This window comes from Panthera tigris, chromosome A1 (genome assembly GCF_018350195.1).
Source record: "Panthera tigris isolate Pti1 chromosome A1, P.tigris_Pti1_mat1.1, whole genome shotgun sequence".
NCBI classification, from domain to species: Eukaryota; Metazoa; Chordata; class Mammalia; order Carnivora; family Felidae; genus Panthera; species Panthera tigris.
This window is the reverse complement of record NC_056660.1, coordinates 4,121,353-4,140,993: the sequence shown is the minus strand read 5'-3', so window position 1 is coordinate 4,140,993 and position 19,641 is coordinate 4,121,353. Positions and strand designations below refer to the sequence as shown.

At 43.7% G+C, this 19,641-nt stretch overlaps 1 protein-coding gene across 9 annotated transcripts in view; it reads right to left on the bottom strand.

Moving 5' to 3' along the window:
• Positions 1-19,641, bottom strand: part of TNFRSF19 (TNF receptor superfamily member 19) — a 94,239-nt gene that overhangs the window by 37,634 nt on the left and 36,964 nt on the right. For 8 of the 9 annotated variants that reach the window (XM_007074356.3, XM_015540153.2, XM_042982140.1 and 5 more), the window contains one exon: positions 9,796-9,881. In XM_007074356.3, the coding sequence (XP_007074418.1) occupies positions 9,796-9,881 (86 nt within the window). Of the gene's footprint in view, positions 1-9,795; positions 9,882-16,380; positions 16,581-19,641 lie in introns of those variants that run through there. The other variant, XM_042982369.1, reaches the window with a different exon arrangement.

Sequence of the window (19,641 nt, the reverse complement as noted above, 5' to 3'; positions counted from 1 at the left end):
AAAGATGCCCAAACCATATCTTCAAGGAATCTGGTAAATAAGATAAAAAGAACCCTTCTGAGGCTACTCCAAAGTTGTCAGTTAACAGCACTTCCCTTCTGAGAGAAAGGATGCAACGTTTTACATCTTTATTAGAGAGACGATTACACGGGCATATACATCTGTCAAAACTCACCGAATTATATGCATTTGCTTGCATGCCAATTACATTTCAATTACGTTAAAAAATTATTTTGTAGCAGTTAAAAAGAAGAGGCACTGTCCTCCCTTTAATTGTAACTGTGTAAGTATCAAGGAAAGATATTTCTTGAATATTTAAGAAAATGGCTACATGATTAATAACACAGATAAGACTTCCATGAAAACTTAAGACAATTTCTCTGAGATCATCAAGATAATTTTAAAAAGCAGTCAAAGTACTGTTTTAAGCCCCCAAAGTGGGATATCATCTTGAAAAACCCTAATTCCTATTTGATACAGGACTTCAGCCTTTCAATTTTTACTTTCGAGCACCTTTTCCAACTTGGAGTTATTTTACGCTTTTTCTTCCAGTAGAGCGACTCAATTACATTTCATTTAGAGTTTCACAATTTTGTCTTAATTTAACGATTATTTTTAAACTCTCTTATAGGCGTAAGAGAGGTCCTTCCGAGTCTGCTTGGAGAGGCGAATATACAGGTGGCAGGTCTATGCCGTCAGGCCGACCTGGGATCGAACCCTGGCTCCTTTTCTCCGTGCCTGATGCCTGGCTGTGAAGGGAAGGCACTGGAGAAGCACAGAGAAACAGTGCAAGCTCAGGGTGGGAAAGGCAGGTGGAATGTCTGGTCCCCTTCAGAATTCAAGCTTTGCTATTTTCAACCCTCCTGGTGATTCTCTTTTCCCTCCTCAAAATGATGTGCCTCAAATTAAATCTCCTTCCAGCTGATGGAGGAAGCGGCCAGAGGCCTTGTTTAAAGAGAAAAAAGATCTCCATCCGTTGGTGAAGGCGACATATTCCAGTGCCTTCTGGAATGTGAGCCCACAGGGGACCAAACCCTGGTCTCCTGGCACGAGGTGAGCCCTGACATACTACATCCTGAAAATAGATGTCCCCCTGTAGGAAGGGGAAGGCTTTCTAAGTCTAAACGCTGAGGATTTCCACTGCAGGTGTGGCACAAACTGCTAGAATGCTTTCTCCACGTTTATTTAGATGCTAAGCATTTAATGGGCACACACACAAATCACTGTTATAACTTCATGAAACAGGCCTGTTGGATTTTATATTTTTTAAATAAACTGTACTTAATCTAACATTCATTTAATTTAGTGATGGCCTTTAACAAACCACAACCTGTTTCTTCAAGAGTAAATATTTAAACCGGCTCACTGACTTTAAATGTTTCAAAGAGACTGCAGATAAAGGGCAGGGAAGTCCGATTTATAGCTGACTGGGTAATAATCAACAGCTACCGGGATCAAAGCCTGTGGGTTCCTTTTGTATCTCCAGCTCAGGACACCCCTGCCTCCCAGATGTCACAGGCAAAGAGGCAGTTCCCCAGAGAGACCGCGAGCGGGGGAGAGACAGAGAGAGAGAGACAGAGAGAGAGAGAGAGTCCCAAGCAGGCTCCGTGCCGTCAGCTCAGAGCCCAGCACCGTGGGGCTCTATCTCATGAACCAGGAGATCGTGACCTGAGCTGCAATCCAAAGTCAGATGCTTAACTGACGGAGCCCCCCAGGCGCCCCTGAAGAAGTCTTGATTTCTATAACTTGAATGGGGCTAGGGCTAAGACAAATATTTGAAATAGCTACCTGATCATACAAAGCGGTAGCATTTATAGCACACTTTTCCTCTAACGAGGCCAACCCATTTAGACTCTCCAGCTATTTTTGCAACATCCCTGGAAAAGGAGGCATTTGGTCTAGCCCATTTTCAACCTATGTGCAGACGCCCGTTGTTCGCCCCGTAAGCAAATGAGCTTCACAAAGGATTCATCATTTTCTAAGGAAATCCGTCTGAAACCGTTACGGTGGGGTTCTGCTTTCTTAAAAAGATTTCAACAAATACAAGTGGATCATCTCCCCACCTCTTTTTCGGGGCCCAGGAAGAAGAGGGGGAGCTACGGCTACCAGGAGGGGTATTACCAGGACCCTCAGGGGTCCGGCACTGGGACGCGTAGGTCTGTTTGCGCTGCGCTAAATGGCACAACATCTCAGCTGGTTCGGAGCTCCTGCGGCTGCTTTGTGCATGTTTGGGACTCCTCCCCGCTGGACCGCAGGCTGCCCTTCTGCTTCTTGCCTTCTCCGTCTCTGCCTCTGCTAGATCCTTCCCTCCCCTCCTCCCTCCCCCGGGGCTGCTTCACTTGGCACAGCAATGCTTAGGACAAAAAAAAAAAACAAAAAAAAGCAATGGATGGATTCCAGGGAAGGGCTGGAAAGGTGCTCTGCTGTGCGGGGATTCTGCAGGGACGCTGGCTGATTTCTGTTTCTTGGGTCTCCACATAAGCAACCTTCAGCCGCTACCATTTTAGACCGTACATGCCAGGAACTGGGCTTTTAACCTCAGCAGTTTATGTGCTGAAAACGTCCAGAAAAAAAGCTGAAGTCTGCTTGCGATTCACCGAACACCAAGGTCTCTTCCTCTGGCCCCTCCCCTTTCAGAGAAAACCTGAAGACGCATCGTATTGGCACTGATTCCGAAACACTTGCAACTTCCTTCCTTTTCAACTTGTTTCTGGTTTCTTTAAAAGACGCCTTTCCCAGGCACCCTACCTTTAGAAGAACCTCATGATAGTTGCACGTGAATACCTTTGGACCCAGAAGCTCTGGGCACCCATCCGCAGTGCGTCCGTGGGGAAAGACTGCTTCCTGCACAGCGATGTGAACAGCAACGATGCGTGTAACACAGCAGCCTTACAGTCCAACTGTAGCCCAAATACCTAAATGGCACTTTAGTCAATAATGCCACTAAAACTGGGGCACCTGGGTGGCTCAGTCGGTTAAGCGTCCGACTTCGGCTCGGGTCGTGATCTCACGGTTCGCGGTTCGAGCCCCACGCCGGGCTCTGTGCCGACAGCTCGGGAGCCTGGAACCTGCTTCGGATTCTGTGTCTCCCTCTCTCTCTGCCCCTCCCCTGCTCACGCTCTGTCTCTCTCTGTCTCTTAATAATAAACGTTTAAAAAAGTAATGTCATTAAAATAATGCTTAGATAGTATATGAAAAAAATTATAGCGTAAGTAGAAAAAGGCAAAGCGGTATGAACACCATAATTACATCGAATTTTCAAATATCAGTGGTAAAGATCGAAAAAGGGTGAGAGAAAACCACCCAGATGCTGGCTTTTGTTTTGTACGCGCTAATGCGGGAAATGCTTTGCTTATGGTATTCTCCCTTCTTGTTTTCTACTAATCGTTAAAAGTTATCTTTAAGGAGCAAGTATTTCTTTTAAAAGGTTATTTCGATGTTACCTTTCTCTGTTAATTTGGAAGGTATCTTAAGTTTCTTTTGAAGAATAATCATTTTTTAAGGCTGTCATGTATTACGTATTGGTACAGAGACCTGCTGTGTTTTTAGAGACTGGTAAGCCATGTCAAACTCCTAAATAGCTGCAGGCCAACATAGCTCCCGCTTTTTTCTCTTTCCCCCACACAGCGACTTATCTGGTCACTTATCTCTTTAGAATCACGTGGCTTGTTTTACAAAGCCCCCAAGAACAAAGCAAACATCTAGGTTAAACACACTTAAATAAAGCTGCGCTGGATGAAAAACCGCTTTGAATTTTTTCAAAACCATTTGTTCCAACCACAGTATTTGTTCCAAATTAAGTAAACATTGCTCAAAGAAATCATACAAAATCTGCATTTCTTATCAGACCCAGGGCAGGATGTAGTTCTTCTAAAATTTCTTGTGTGTTCCCCCCACCTGCATTTCTCCTTAATGCCCTAAATGGGTGCATATTTTTAGGAAGTGAAGTAAAAGCAACGAGGAACAAAGCCCCAAGCAGGGACTTTTATATAAATGGTGCCTTTTATTGATCTGCAATTTACACTGATGTCACCAATCAACCCTGTGCTCTTTGTCGCAAATTAATGCTACTGGTGAGCTGACAAAGAGGTGACCAGTGGACTAATCAATTGCCTTCACACATCCATCAGTATTAGTTTGAGGGGAGGGAAGCTGAAATGAGCTCACGCTGGTCAGGCAGGTGGCTCGGGGCCTTGGGCAGCGGGGACAGAGAGGAAAGAGACCAGCCTATGTAGGGTTGCTGCAGCCTGGTATTCTAGCCATTCCAGTCCTCAAACACAAAATCCACCGCAGCCCCTTTCTGGGTATCCTTTGTTGCTCCCCTGCCGGTGGGGGTGGAAGACAGCAAGACAACAATCAAAGCCAGCTGCACCCTGAGACCCTCCCCATGTGGGACATATGCTCCAAGGAGCACACGTGGGCTGGGGTGGGACGGCGGGAGATGTAGGGCAGGTGCGGTCATCACTTAGAGCAGGCCGGCAGGTAAACGGTCATTACTGAGCTAACTCTGTGGCAGGTATGTTTCTGGATCTGATTTCACTTAGTTCGAAAATCTGCATGAGGTATTCCGTGCTCACATACTGGAAGATTTAATGTTAAAACGCCCATAGTACTCAAAGCCATGCACAGATTCAATGCAGCTCCTATCAACGTTTGAATGGCATTTTTCACAGAAATAGAACAAACCTTCCTAAAAGGTGTATGGAACCATAAAGAGCTGAACGGCCAAAGCAATCTTGAGAAAGAAAGGACGAAGCTGGAGGTAACATGCTTCCTAATTTCAAACTACATTACAAAGCTATAGTAATCAAAACAGTATGGTATTGGCATAAAAACCGATCAATGGGACAGAATAGAGAACGCAGAAATAAATCCACAGATAGGGGGTCAATTAATTTATGACAAAGGAAATATACAATGTATTGTATACAGTTGTATACAATAAATATACAATGAGGAAAGGACAATCTCTTCAATAAATGGTGTTGGGGAAAAGTGGACAGCCACATGCAGAAGAGTGAAACTGAACCACTTTCTAACACCATATACAAAAATTAACTCAAAATGGATGAAAAACTTAAATGTAAGACCTGAATCCATAAAATTCCTAGAAAAGAAAAGAGGCAGTAAACTCCTTGACATCAGTTCTTGGTGATGATTTTTGGGATCTGACACCGAAAGCAACGGCAACAAAAGCAGAAATAAACGAGTGGGTCTACATCAAACTAAAAAACTTCTGCACACCAAAGGAAACCATCGACAAAGTGAAAAAGCAACCTACTGAATGGGAGAAGATATAAACAAATCATATATCCCAAGGGGTTAATATCCAACATATATAAAGAACTCACAGAACTCAATAGCAAAAGGAAATCTGATTAAAAGATGGGCAAGGGGGTCTAAATAGACTGTTTCCAAAGAAGACATACAGATGGCCAACAGGTACATGAACTCATCATCACTCATGAACAGGTACACGAACTCAACATCACTCATCATCAAAATCACAGTGAGATATCACCTCACACTTGTTAGAATGGCTACTATCAGACAAAAAATAACAGATGTTGGCAAGGATGTGGAGAAAGGGGAACCCTTGGCACTGTTGGTGGAAATGCAAACTGGTGCAGCCAGTTTGTAAAAAATAGCATGGAGGTTCCGAAAAAAAAAAAAAAAAATAGGACTACCATGCGACTCAGCAATTCCACTTCTGGGTATTTATCTGAAGAAAATGAAAACACTAAGTCAAAAAGGTATCTGCACCCCATGTTCGCTGCAGCATTATTTCTGATAGCAAGACAGGAAACAACTTAAGTGTCCACTGATGGATGAATAGATAAAGAAAACGTGGTTGACAGCAATGTGGGAGGTTTTCAGTCTTGCGTTTCTGTTAAGTCGTTACTTTGGTATGCTTCAGGTATTACATCAATATAAGAAAATGTACTTAACATTTATTTCAAAGTACTCTTGTGTTACTAATATGGACTGTATTTTCAAGACTTATTTGTAGCTTGCTATAGGCTGCACATTTAGGGCACCACTTGCGTATGTTCTGGGGCACCTGCAGAGGTGGCCTGAGTCACCCCTGTAGCAGAAGCATCTACAGACGTCACAGGAGAAGCAAACAATGCCCTGCTATGACCGCGAACTTCATCTGGACTCCTGGTGCCACCGGGAAAGCCACTGTTTTCTCCGATCGACTTCCCTCCCACACTCCGTAATGAGAACTTCAAAGACCTGTGCTTTTCCAGCCTCTGAGTTCCCTGGCTCCTGCCCGACTTGGCAGAAAACAGTGCCTCCGACTTCACACACACAGAAGCCAAGTGTATGAGCCCCCGCCCCCCACCTCCTGCCACCGAAGGCAGAAGTCCACGGTCACTGCCCCCGCTCCCCTCTTCTCTCGTTAGAGCAGGGAGCACTCCCTCCTTCCAGAGAGGGCCAAGCCAACAATTACGCTTCAGGGTCCTCTTCCAGCAGCCCTTATGCGACTGCTCATTCCAGTCTTTTCTCATATAAAATAGTCAACCTCTCTCAACCTTTCCCTTCAACCTGCAAACAAGCAAATGTGTTGCTCACCTAAGGAACGAAATGAAACAAAACCGTTCACTGGCTGCACACTCCCGTGTCACCTTCGCAGGCAAACTTCTGGACAGTTGTCCAGAACTGTCTCGACTCCTCCCCTCGTTTCATCATCACCTGGTTGCATCTCCATTACTCACTAAGACGGTGATGTCGATGTCACCACAGACCTCCAGGGTCCTAAGTGCAAAGGACATTTCCAGTGTCAACCGACTCGACTTGCGCACAGCATCCAATGGCTGCGGGACTCTACATACTCTCCTGGCTTCTTCTGATTTCCCTGGCTCATCCTCCTCTAACCGACCCTTTAGATCACAGCTTGAAAGTCATAGCTCTGTAAAGTCGTCCCTAATGTTCCTACATCATTATCCGCTATACATTCTTAGAGCACCACAGATCCCTCCAGGCACAGGACCGGCCCGTCACACTTTTGCAGCCATGTGGGTAGGATGTGAATACTGTTGCATGTGGGGTAGTCAGTTGACAACTCCCCCCACTATACCGTAAGCTCCGATAAGAATCGGGGTCTACTGGTCTGTCATCGTGGGCCTGGCTCCCATTGGACGCTCAGATATTTGTTCAACAGCTAAATGAACAAGGCTCTGTCTCACAGGACAATGGTATTTCACTTGGCCAATCAGAGTCTCTCCTTCAGAGGCATGACCCGAAAGTACAGACCGAAGCGGCCCCTTGGAAGCATGGGGGGAAATGAGGAGACATAAACAGAGTCCCCACTGGCTGAGAAGCCATGGCGGTGCTGACCAGAACCCAGGGCAGAACTCACAGCCTCCTGCCACAGGGGGGCGACAGCTCCCACACTCCAGCGCTGCCCCAGGCCCCAAGTTCAGGGATGTTCCAGCCTCTCACTACCATGTAGAGCCTCAAAACAAACCCCATTATTTGAGGCGGCTTGAGTGGTGTCACTTTCTTACAGCTGACTCTAAATAAAACAGGAACTCTTCAGCAGGAAAAAAAAAATCACCGGAAAAGTAGTTCTTTGTGGATAAGTTGAAACACCCAAGCAGAAGAAATGAAAACATAAGGTACCTTACAGAAACCCCCCAAAAGACTTCAAGATCTCTTCTGAGGAGATTAGTTGTGTGCGCCCTGGAATCATTCCCAAGAACTGTGCCAAAGGCAGCAAACCTTCCTTTACAGAGATAAGGATTAACACTCACTCAAGACCACCAGACCATTGTTTCATGATTTCATGATTTGGACGCGGCATTTCCCACTTAGAAAAATAACTTGTTTTTCTTTGCTTTCTAAAAAGTGGCATTTATGGAGGAATAGATCTGTACACATACGTTAAGCCAGTTAACTTTCTCTTCAAATTGTAACTTACTCAGGACTTTACAACACATTAGAAGTTAAACGTGAAAACTATGTTGCAAGTCTAATTTATGATGTCCGAGCTTAGCCAGATCCCCAAAGGCAAAAAATTCCAATGCCTCAGACTTATGACCAGATCATATTAAATTTAAACCGAGTAAATTAAAGAGAAAAACTAACCCAAGTACTTTCCAACTCTAAACTGGGCAATAGCAGCTACTTTACTCAATCTTTTAATGGTGCTTTGGGATGAAATACATGGTCTTAATTTGCCTTCTGGGCAAAACGATGGCTGAGCTGACCCACAGGCATGACCAGGTCGCCGCCCTGTTTAACTGGCAAGAGGACATGTCCTTTTACGGGCTGTGTAGCATAAAGCGTCTCCTCTATATTCGGTTTTTAGAGTTTTGGTTTCAATGATGAATATTAAAGCAAACAAAAAGTCAACATGTCGTAGATTACGTGTTTGTTTTTCTTAGGGAGACAGTAGAGTGTGGTGGTAAGGACGCAACGTTTGACATTAGACAGATTAGGGTCTGAATTGTGTCTCCACTGTTTCCCAGCCAACCATGGAAAATTATTCTTCTTTCTGGACCCAGTGTCCTCATCGATCAATTTAGGCTGATGATAGGGCAGCAAGAAAGTTAAGGAAAACAACTGTTTCCCTATTATGGCTGAAACATAACAGTCAAAACTGCATTTGTTAAATGCAATGAATTATTTGGCCAATGTTTGCATATTTTAAAAACAGGGCCAATATGCATTTCTGTAAAGCTCAGAATCCCCCCCCCCTTTTTTTTTTTGCCTTTCTACTACATTAAACAAAGAATAGAAAGTAATGCATTTCGGTAAAGGACGTAATGATATGGACTGCAAATTACATGACATTCTTGAAAACACAGCACTATGTGGCCTTATCAGTAATACAATCACTTTCAGTTAGTTCAGAGGGTGCTTTTGTCACAGAAGAAGCAAGAACACATCAAAGCGACCCCAAATATATACATCTCTATTACCAACACTCCCCAGAAAGGCATGAGTGACCTATACACAGGATCAACACCTCCCACCCTCTCCCTCCTGGACACGGAAGCACAACCCACTAGAGCCTTGCTCAGCAAAGACAAGCCTTGAGCCCGCCCGCCCCGGGGGGAGCCCATCTGCTGATTTCTTTCCTGGCCCATCACCTGTGAGTTTCCACTGGCCAGATCTGTATGTGGGATTAAGAAAAGCCAGGAGACACTCTCCTTCCTATTCAAAATCAATGCAAACTGAGAACTGCTAACGAATATTTTTTATATCAAAGGGGAAAATATGATAGAAAAAGATCCACGTTAATACAGAGAAGAAAAGGCAAAAATTTCTCATTCATAGTTGTACTTCTGCCATGCAATGGGTTTTCTCTTCCTATTTATCTGTGAAATGAGAAAAATGAAGGAGTGAATGAAAGGAGCCAGTATTTAACTTAATGATATATTAATGAGGGTGGTGAATCATGGACAGGAATGTCTCTGGGAAGGCAGGGAAGTGGCCACATGACAGTATCTGGGGACTAAGAAGGGAAAACACAGGAATTCGCGGGGCCAAGGCAAAGACCTTACGCATTAGGATTTGGATCACCTAGTTAATTGGAGTTGCCCAAGTTCCATATCCAGAATGAAGATAAGAGTTAGAATGAAACAAGAGGCAGCAAAATGTCTGTATTTCCCTCTGAGAGTCAAACCAAGGGACACAGTTGGCTGACTGGGGCGCACAACAAAAGGACTTTTTACCCTGCTGGAGGCTTGACAAAAGAATGCGCATTATAAGCCCCACTGTAGAGAGAGACTGTACTCCATTTGCTAACTGTAGAAAGGTTTCTAAAAGTCTTTGGAGTTCACTCACAGTGTGGCTCGTAAGGGGGCGGGGGGTCCCCGCAAGGTACACACTCCATGTCCTGAAAACCGACGAGTTTTGTCTTCCTATAAAATCTAGAAGAGAAAGAAAAATAATCCTCATTAGCTCTTCCTTCTAAGCTCCAAGTTGCAGCTAACAGATTCAGGATAATTTACAAATTACCAGTTCTACTTTTTTAAAAAAGCAATTCAAAGGCTTAAACGTAGCAGTATCTTAGACAGACACATCCTTAGATGCGGTGAACATTTAAGAAATATCGATTCCACTAGACATTGTAAATTCTACTCAGCCCCTCTATATTGAGATGGTCCTGCTGGTGAGGGAATAGGAAATCGGTGGTCTTTTGCAATTCTATTGTAACTTAAACGACAAAACCCCTCGTAAATCAAGTGCTAGTTTTTAAACACCCGAAATTCAGAGCCCCCAAAAAGCCAAGCAAACCATAAAAGCAATGGAAAAATGTAGGGAGATACTTATATAATTTTCATACGGGGTTATTTTTGTAGGCACGACAAGAAACCCAGGAGCTGGAATGGAAGAGATAACAGCTTTTACCACACACACACACACACACACACACACAATACTGCTGAAGAGCAGAAATAAAGCACCATCAACATAGTTAACGGGCAAAAGAACCCTGAAAAATAGTCCTAATCATAGCATTGTCTGTAATTTCAGTCTGTAATAGAAACAGGCAAAGAACATTAACTCCCAAAAAGAAGAACATTTCATAATTTAAAACTTTCAGTGAAAACTAAAAAGCATGATGCAATTAAATGTTAAAAAATTTAACATTGAAATGTTAGACCCTGTGAAACTGATCAAGTAAATGCACATTGCAGTGAAAATGTACCATTTTTACTCAGAACACTAGTGAGTACAGACAAAATAGCACATGTCTGGATGCCAGTGGCATTATAAAGGCCACTTGTAGAAGGGCAGTTCAGCGATACGCCATCAGAACCCAATAAAATAGTTTATATATCCTTTAACCAGGAGGTTCATTTTTTTGAAATGTTTCCTAAAGAAACAACCAAGTGGGTGACGCGGTATTTACAACAATGCAATCGTGTTATTATTTATAAAAGAAAAAAAACCAGTTAGGCACACTTTCAGTACGTAACAGTCGATATGACTAGCCACGGTAGTCCCGAGGCAATGGAATACGACGCAGATCTAGTATACATATTTTTTTTAACTCATGAAATACTAGTAGGTGAAAAAAAGAAAGGTGAATAACATAATTCTATTTTGTACAAACACACACTCTGGTATAGATCCTTTCAGATTTTTTTTTTTTTTTTTTTTACCAAAGCAGCTAAAATAATTTACATACATGTATTTGCATTGAAAAAATGTGGAAGCATATTATATACCAACTATTAACAGTGATTATTTAGGGGTGCCTGGGTGGCTCAGTCGGTTAAGCAGCCAACTTGGGCTCGGGTCATGATCTCACACTCCGTGAGTTCGAGCCCTGCGTCCAGCTGTGTGCCAACAGCCCAGAGCCTGGAGCTGGCTTCGGATTTTGTGTCCCTCTCTCTCTGCCCCTCCCTCGCTCACACTCTGTCTCTTTCTCTCAAAAAACAAATAAACATTTGAAAATTTTAAGAAAACAGTGATTACTTGTAAATGTATTTCAAAATATATTTTTTCTATGACAAAATAGTGATTTGGAGAATCAATTTGCAGATCAAGTTTATAAAGAGCAAGACAGATGAAATTATTTTATGAAATTGGATGCTGTAGTAGCAAATCTGTATGATTTATCGTTGAAGCAAAATTTTTCTCAAAAAAATTTTTTTTAACGTTTATTTATTTTTGAGACAGAGACAGAGCATGAACGGGGGAGGGTCAGAGAGAGGGAGACACAGAATCTGAAACAGGCTCCGGGCTCTGAGCTATCAGCACAGAGCCCGACGCGGGGCTTGAACTCACGGACCGTGAGATCGTGACCTGAGCCGAAGTCGGCCGCTTAACCGACTGAGCCACCCAGGCGCCCCTGCCAAATTTTTCTTTAAAAGCAGGTAAATTACCTCAAATGCTAAGGTACATTCAGTATTTGCCTAACCTTCCATTTTCATTTGACTATGAAAATGTATCCATATTGTAATATGGTGAGTTCCCACCTGGTTTTAATTAAAAAATTTATTTTGTGATGCATAAAGCAATAGTCAAAGAACAAAGGTGGAGGAGTAACACTTCCTGATATTGAAACATATTATAAAGCTATAATAATCAACAGAGTGCAATACACAACACAGTGTACCATATACAATACAGTATAATAGCCAATTACAGCTACAATAATCAATACTGGTACAAAGACAGACATGCAGACCAATGGAACAAGACAGCCCAGAAATAAACTCTCACATACAGGGTCAAATGATCTTCAACAAGAGTACCAAGGCCACCTAAATGGAGACAGGTCTTCAACAAATGTTGCTGGGAAAACTGGATATCCACATGCAAAAGCTGCAACCTTATCTAACACCCTATACAAAAACTAATTCAAAATGAATTAAAAACCTAAACATAAGACCCAAAACTATAAAACTCCTAAAAGAAAACAGGAGAAAAACTTCATGACTCTGAATTTGGCAATGATTTCTTGGATGTGACGTCAAAATGCAATCAAAGGCATATGTGAAATAGGCAACAAAAGCAAAAACTGACACCCTGGGCTACGTGAAATTTTCTGCATCAAAGGACACAATCAATGTATACTTATCCCCAAACTCATCAAGTTGTATACATTAAATATGTACAGCTTTTTAATTGTCAATTATACCTCAGTAAACTGGTTAAAACCAAGTAGGTCACATCAAAAAAAAAAGTTTTAAATGATAATAAAATAATAATCTTCTTTTCCAGGATTAAAAAAAAACAAGGATACAATCGACAATCGACGGAGTGAAAAATGAACCTGCACCAGGGGAGAAAATCTTTGCAAATCCTGTATTTGGTAAGGAGTTGCTATCTAGGATATTCACTCAACAACAAAAATCAAATAACCTGATTAAACGATGGGCAAAGGACTTGAAGAGACATTTCTGCAAGATGGTGTACAAATGGCCAATAAGCACATGGAAAGACGGCCGACAGCCAACATCACTCCTCATCAGGAAAATGCACTTCAAAACCACAATGAAGTAGCACCTTACACCCATCAGGATGGCTGCTAAAAACCAAAGCAAAGCAACACAGAAACCGTCAAGTGTGGGGAGGCTTCGGAGGGGAATTGGAAGCACTGCGCACTGTTGGCGGGAAAGTGAGATGGTGCTACGGAGATCAGTAAGGAGGTTCCTCAAAAAACGAAACATACAACGACCATATGATCCAGCAATTCCACTACTGGGTTGATTCCAAGGGAACGGAAGGCAGGGTGTAGATGAGATATTTGCACCTCCATTCCTAGCATCACTATTCACAACAGCCGAAAGGTGCATGTCCAAATATCCATGGGGCAAATGGAGGGGTAAACAAAATGAGGCGTAGCCATATAATGGAATATTATCCAGCCTTGAAAAGGAAGGAAATCCTGGGGGCGCCTGGGCGGCTCAGTCAGTTAAGCATCTGGCTCTTGGTTTCGGCTGAGGTCACGATCTGATCTCACGGTTTTGTGAGTTCGAGCCCCACATCAGGCTCTGTGCTGGCAGCACGCTTGGGCTTCTGTCCCTCCCTCTCTCTCTCTGCCCTGCCCCCACTCATGCTGTCTCCATCTCTTTCAAAACAAATGAATAAACTTAAAAAAAAATTTTTTTAAAAAGAACAGACCTGCTCTAATTTAAAAAAAAAAAAAAAAAAAAAAAAAAAAGGATGGGAGGAAGGAAATCCTGTCCCAGTCCCATCCTAGAACACGGATGAATCTTAAGGACGTTATGTTAAGTGAAACAAACCAGTCACAAAAGGAGAAATACTACATGATTCCACTCAGATTAGGTATGTAATCAAATTCATATAAACAGTGATTACCAGGGGCCAAAGGGAGCAGGAAAGGGGGATAGGTTATTGTTTACTGGGTATAGAGTTTCAGTTTGGGAAGATGAAAATGTTCTAGAGATCTGTTCCAAACAATGTAAATGTACTTAACACTAGTAAACTATACGCTTAAAAATGGTTAAGACGATAAACCTTATGTTATTTTTCACAACCAAAAATGCATAAAAATTTTTGAAGTAAGGTAAAAACCGTAGCGTAATGTAAGATGGCATTATTACAGATGTATTTCTTACTAAACCCTGTAATACATGCGGACTACCATTATTTATCCTCTCGGCCAGAAAATCTGCCAAATTACAAGTAAACATCGACACAGTCTAAAATAGTTTTACATGTGAAAACTCATTTTTGTAAATAGGCAGAACAGAAAGTGAAATAAAAAAATGTTACACCCAACATTTTCAACATCCCATTGTGATACTGAAACACACATTTTAAAACTTCTTAAAAACTAAGGAAATGGAAAGCATGGAGACTCCAATGCAGATGTCATTAAATGTTTTTAGAACAAGGACCTCTCCTCATGACCAAATGCTTTTGAGGTCTGAGCTTTCCCTAACAAATGAATCACATATATTTGCCAAAAGTATACTGATGAAAATATATTATGAGTTTGAGGGCCATTATGGAGACGAAACTAGAAGGTGAGCAAATCACACCATGTTTGGGTTTTTTTTTTAATTTTTTAACGTTTATTTATTTTTGAGAGGGAGAGAGAGAGCGCGTGAGCAGGGGAGGGGCAGAGAGAGAGGGAGACAGAATCCGAAGCAGGCTCCAGGCTCCGAGCTGTCGGCACAGAGCCCGACGCGGGGCTCGAACTCATGAACTGTGAGATCGTGACCTGAGCCAAAATTGGATGCTCAACAGACTGAGCCACCCAGGCGCCCCAGTCACACCATGTTTAAATGACCATTAAACACTAAGCAGAAACAGCTTGAAAAGCTGACTAGAAATGAGGTTGAGTGGGCACACCAATTCATGAGGCTCCCACGTATGTAACCGCTGCACCCACGGACAGATGATGCTTGGACGTGACCCAGAGCAGCTATCCGCAGCTGCACGGAGATTACACCAAAGCATTCAGAACCTGCCCTGCCAGCTTCTTTATTCCAATGGCATAATGGCAGAATCTAAGGTTTTTTAAACTTAATTTTTAATTCTAATTTAACTTTTCAACTAAAAAAAATGGAACAAAATGTTTAAAACCATCCACCGACTCTCTTTTTTTTCTGTTTAGTACAAAGTGAGATTAATTCAGAATTCTAAAAACGAGTAGTTACTAAACTACCAGTTATGTACTCGCCATCACAGACATTGTGCTTTTAATTGTTAGAAAAGTTGCCTCAAAATTATCCTCCAATTTGAAGATGAAGGTATAGAAATTAGAGTTTTCCTATGTAAATGAAGGGGCACCTGGGTGGCTCAGTCAGTTGAGCGTCCGACTCTTGATTTCGGCTGAGGTCAGGATCTCATGGTTTGTAAGTCTGAGCCCCGACGTGGGTTCTGTGCTGACAGCGTGAAGCCTGCTTGGGATTCTCTCTCTTCCTCTCTCTCTCTCTCTCTCAAAATAAATAAGCATTTAATAAAAATAAAAATCTTTAAAAAATATGTAACTGAAAATATTAAGTGGATAAAGAAACGTATCAATCTTTAAAAACTATTTTACCTTCTCTTGCTTAGACTGCCATGGTTTTAGGGACACAGAAACATTGGTAACTCTGCTTTCTGACCAAGTGAGAAAGGACACAAATTTTAAAAAATAAAATGAGGGGCGCCTGGGTGGCTCAGTCGGTTGAGCGTCCGACTTCGGCTCAGGTCACGATCTCGCGGTACGTGAGTTCAAGCCCCGCGTCGGACTCTGGGCTGACCGCTCAGAACCTGGAGCCTGCTTCCGATTCTGTGTCTCCCTCTCTCTCTGCCCCTCCTCTGCTCATGCTCTGTCTCTGTCTCAAAAATAAATGAAAAACATATAAAAAATTTAAAAAATAAAATGAAATAAAAGGGATCAGGACATATACAGGTGTTTGGCTAAACTGGGATCCATTGGGGAACTTCGAATTTTACTCTGGGCGTTCACATGGCTAATGCACACAGAAAAAGGAAATCATGCTGGATTTTACCTAATCACAGTAAATGCATCTTTTAGACCCAAAACTATCTCCAACACTGAATTTGAAAAGAATTTTTAATTGAACTCAATCCAAATAACACCAGTTTGCCTGACGAACGCCATGTTTGAAAAGGGCCATTTTAAGAAAACCTGGTTGTAAACCGTCAACTGTTCAATCAACGAAAGCATTTCTACGGGGTAAACGACACACCACAGTCCAGCTCTCGTTTTATACTGAGCTCGCTCAATACAGCCCGGAAGGCAGTCACCATGTCCTGTGTATTACAGTCAGGCCACGCTCAAACGTTCTGCAGTGGATGTTCTACGTACTGGATGACCACTCTGTTCTCTCCCATTCTCTTACCGGCACCCAGCTTCATACCGACGGACAGCCTACTGTTCACGTTCCTTAGCAACTGACAGCAAGGGCCCCTTGAAAGTGAACAAACACCTACGAGGAGATGAACCATCAGGGTCAGGGCCAAGAACAGTGCGGTGGTTAGTGATCTCACGCTGGATACTCCGCCCATACTCTGAGAATGGGCAAGGGGGGCCCAACGTCAAGATGAGAGAGCCCGCCAAGGCAATTCAGGCAGCTTCCAGGAGCAAGGAGGCTGGCGGGGCACCAGGGTGTACTGGGGGTGGGGCACAGAAGGGCTGTGGCAGGCCGCATGGTTAGCCTCAGTCACAGAGGCTCCAGGGGAGGGCTTCCTGTGACACCAGACATGCGGTTAGGCATAGGGGCTCAGCAGTAGCATGACAAGCGGGGTGACCTTGGGCGTGTCATTTATCCCAAGGATCAATCTTCCCTTGGTAAAGGGGGTTTGATATTAATCCCTGGGTTTACGGAGTGGTTTTGATGATTAAATAAGCTAACCTGCATACAGTGGTCAACTCATCATAAATGCTCAATAAACGTCAGCTATCGTCGTCACGAGAAGCAGCAAAGAACTGGTAGGGGCTGGGTTATCCTTCCAGGCGGGGGCCCATGTCCCCTTGGCAGAGAAGGGATGGGAACACGGGAGACAGAGAAGGTGGCTGCAGGCCCACTGGCCACACTCTAAAAACACCTCACAAAAAAACCAAAAAAGAAGCAGTCATGTAAATAAAGCTTTCACTGGCTTCTAGTAACACTAATTGGTGAGGATGTCAAGCATGTATTTAGTGCTTACTAGGGGCCAGGCACTCTGCTGGGAGCTTTACATGCATTGTATCCTCGATCCTTCCAGCGATTCTGCAGGTCGGTATTATCAGATGACAACGGACGGGTGAGAAGAACAGGTGTCAGAGAAATTAAGGAACCGGCCTGAAGTCGTTGGACACATTTGGGAACAAGGACACTGAGGCTCCAATCACTCACACCGAGGCACAGGGGACACACTATTTCCACGCTGTACTGCTTGTGGGGAAAAGGCAGCTGCTGTCCTATTGGGGCTGAGCCTTAGGATCGCAGAGGACTCTTTTTTTTTTTTTTAAATTATTGCTTTTTATTCCTTTTCTTAAAAAAATTTTGTTTAATGTTTATTTTTGAAGGAGAGTGTGAGTGGGGGAGGGGCAGAGAGAGAGGGAGACACAGAATCCCAAGCAGCCTCCAGGCTCCGAGCTGTCAGTCCAGAGCCCGACGCGGGGCCCAAACCCACGAACCGCGAGATCATGACCTGAGCCGAAGTCGGACGCTCAACCGACTGAGCCACCCAGGCGCCCCGGCATCATTTTTCTGAGAGCAATATGCAATTTGCTTATTTTCTTTCTGCCTCAGTTTTCCTATCTATAAAACGGGTTCCAACTGTTTAACCTTCTTCACACAAATAGAGTCAACCTGGGTGAGCACTTTAAAACACTCTGGAAAGCCTGGGTTAAAGTCACTATATAATTATCGCCTGCCTCATGCTGGCTTAGAAAGGATGTAATTTTAAACTAATCATATAAATAAACTATGAAACATCATTCAAATGTCTACTCCCTTGAATCTGACTTTCCCACATCTAAGCATTTGCTTAAAGAATGAGCAAACATTACAGAAGCTAAGCCAGTGGGTTCAGGTGACAACGAATGAGGTTAAACATGAGGAAGCACTTCTGGTGGGAGGTCCTGGGGACAGTGTGTCCCGTCTCAGACTCTACAGCATATCCCCGTGGGCTCCTTCTTTGTAAAAACCGAGACCCTGGGTCCTGTGCTTTTCCGCACTCCCGCTGCCCCCTGAATCTCCTCGGGACCTCTTCTCCCTGCCCCAAAGATGAAGGGCACCCACGTGCTTTTATCAGACTTGTAGAAGAGGAACAACGGAGACGCGTCAGACGTTGGCTTTGTGTTCCTCAATCAGATTTGCACAAGGTCAGAACTCTGGCTGATGATATTCATAGGTATCAGCATCGTCTGAGATTATAGACCATTCCTTTTTTTTTTTAGTGGCAGATTTACTGATACCTGATTCACATACCTTATAATCCACCCACGTGAAGTACACAATTAAATGGTCTTGAGTGTACTCACAGAGGCATGCAACCATCGGAATGATCAGTGTTAGACATTTTCATCACACCAAAAAAAGAAAGCCTGTACCCTTGAGTGGTCACCCCTCACTCTTCCCCACGCTCCCCAGCCACCAGCCCCAGGAAACCACTAATTGAATTTCTGTCTCTATCGAGAAAGGACGGGTGTGGATGACCGTTCCGGTTTCTTCTCACCAACACTTGTCATTGTCTGTCTTTTTGGTCGCAGCCATTCTAGCGGGCTTGAAGTATGTGGTTTTAATTTGCATTTCCCGGACATTGAGCATCTTTTCATGTGCTTACTGGCTGCCTGAATGTCTTCTTTGGAGAAATGTCTATTCAGATCCTTCACCCATATTTTAATTGGGTTATTGGTCTTTTCATGACTGAGTTGTAAGAGTTCTTTACGTATTCTAGATGAGACAGTCCCTAATCACCTACATGATTTACAAATAGTTTCTCTAATTCTGCGGGTTGTCTTTTCGTTTTCTTGATGATATCCTTTGGAGCACAAAAGATTTTCATTTGGGTGGAGGCCACGAGCTGGTCATCCTTCCACTGCCCGTGTTTCCGGTGTTACACAATTACGATTTGCACCGGTTCAGGTGCTAAATCACCGTGTAGCATCACACGTAGCCCGTAAGGCTCTTTCCTACCCTGTTTCTGCCCTTCAGGCCCACAGGTCTGTCTTCCCCTCTGACCTCAGCAAGAGCCACGGTGCCTTTCGGTGACCTGTGGGCGTGCTCTCGCTACGTCCGGCGAGAGCCGCGCCTCTGCAGCGACCTCGAGCCTAGACTCCTCGGGGGCCCGAACTCCAGGGTCATGTCCACGACAGGGCCCGTCTCCGCATCCCGTGTCCGCAGCAGTGCCCCTCCCCAACACAGCTGCTCTGAGTCTTGCTCAGAGCCCCCTGCCCTGATCACCCACCCCGGGCACGCCTGGTTCGCTCACCCGCTCCAGGTTCCTCTCCTACTACGGAACTCACTTCTGTGTTATTTACGGTTTGGCCCTTTCTAAATCCCTTATTAGGACACAAGCTTCACGCGGGTAGGGCGCTCGGCCTCTGTACCTCAGCAACGCCTCGCTTCTCCCAAAGCCGCTTCACAAAAACCCGTGGAAATGAGCGAACACCTGTGATTCGCATCTCTCCGATCACGAACGAGGATGAGCATCACCATCTGATCACAGGCCACGCGTGTTTCCTCTTTTGTGAACTGCCCGTCT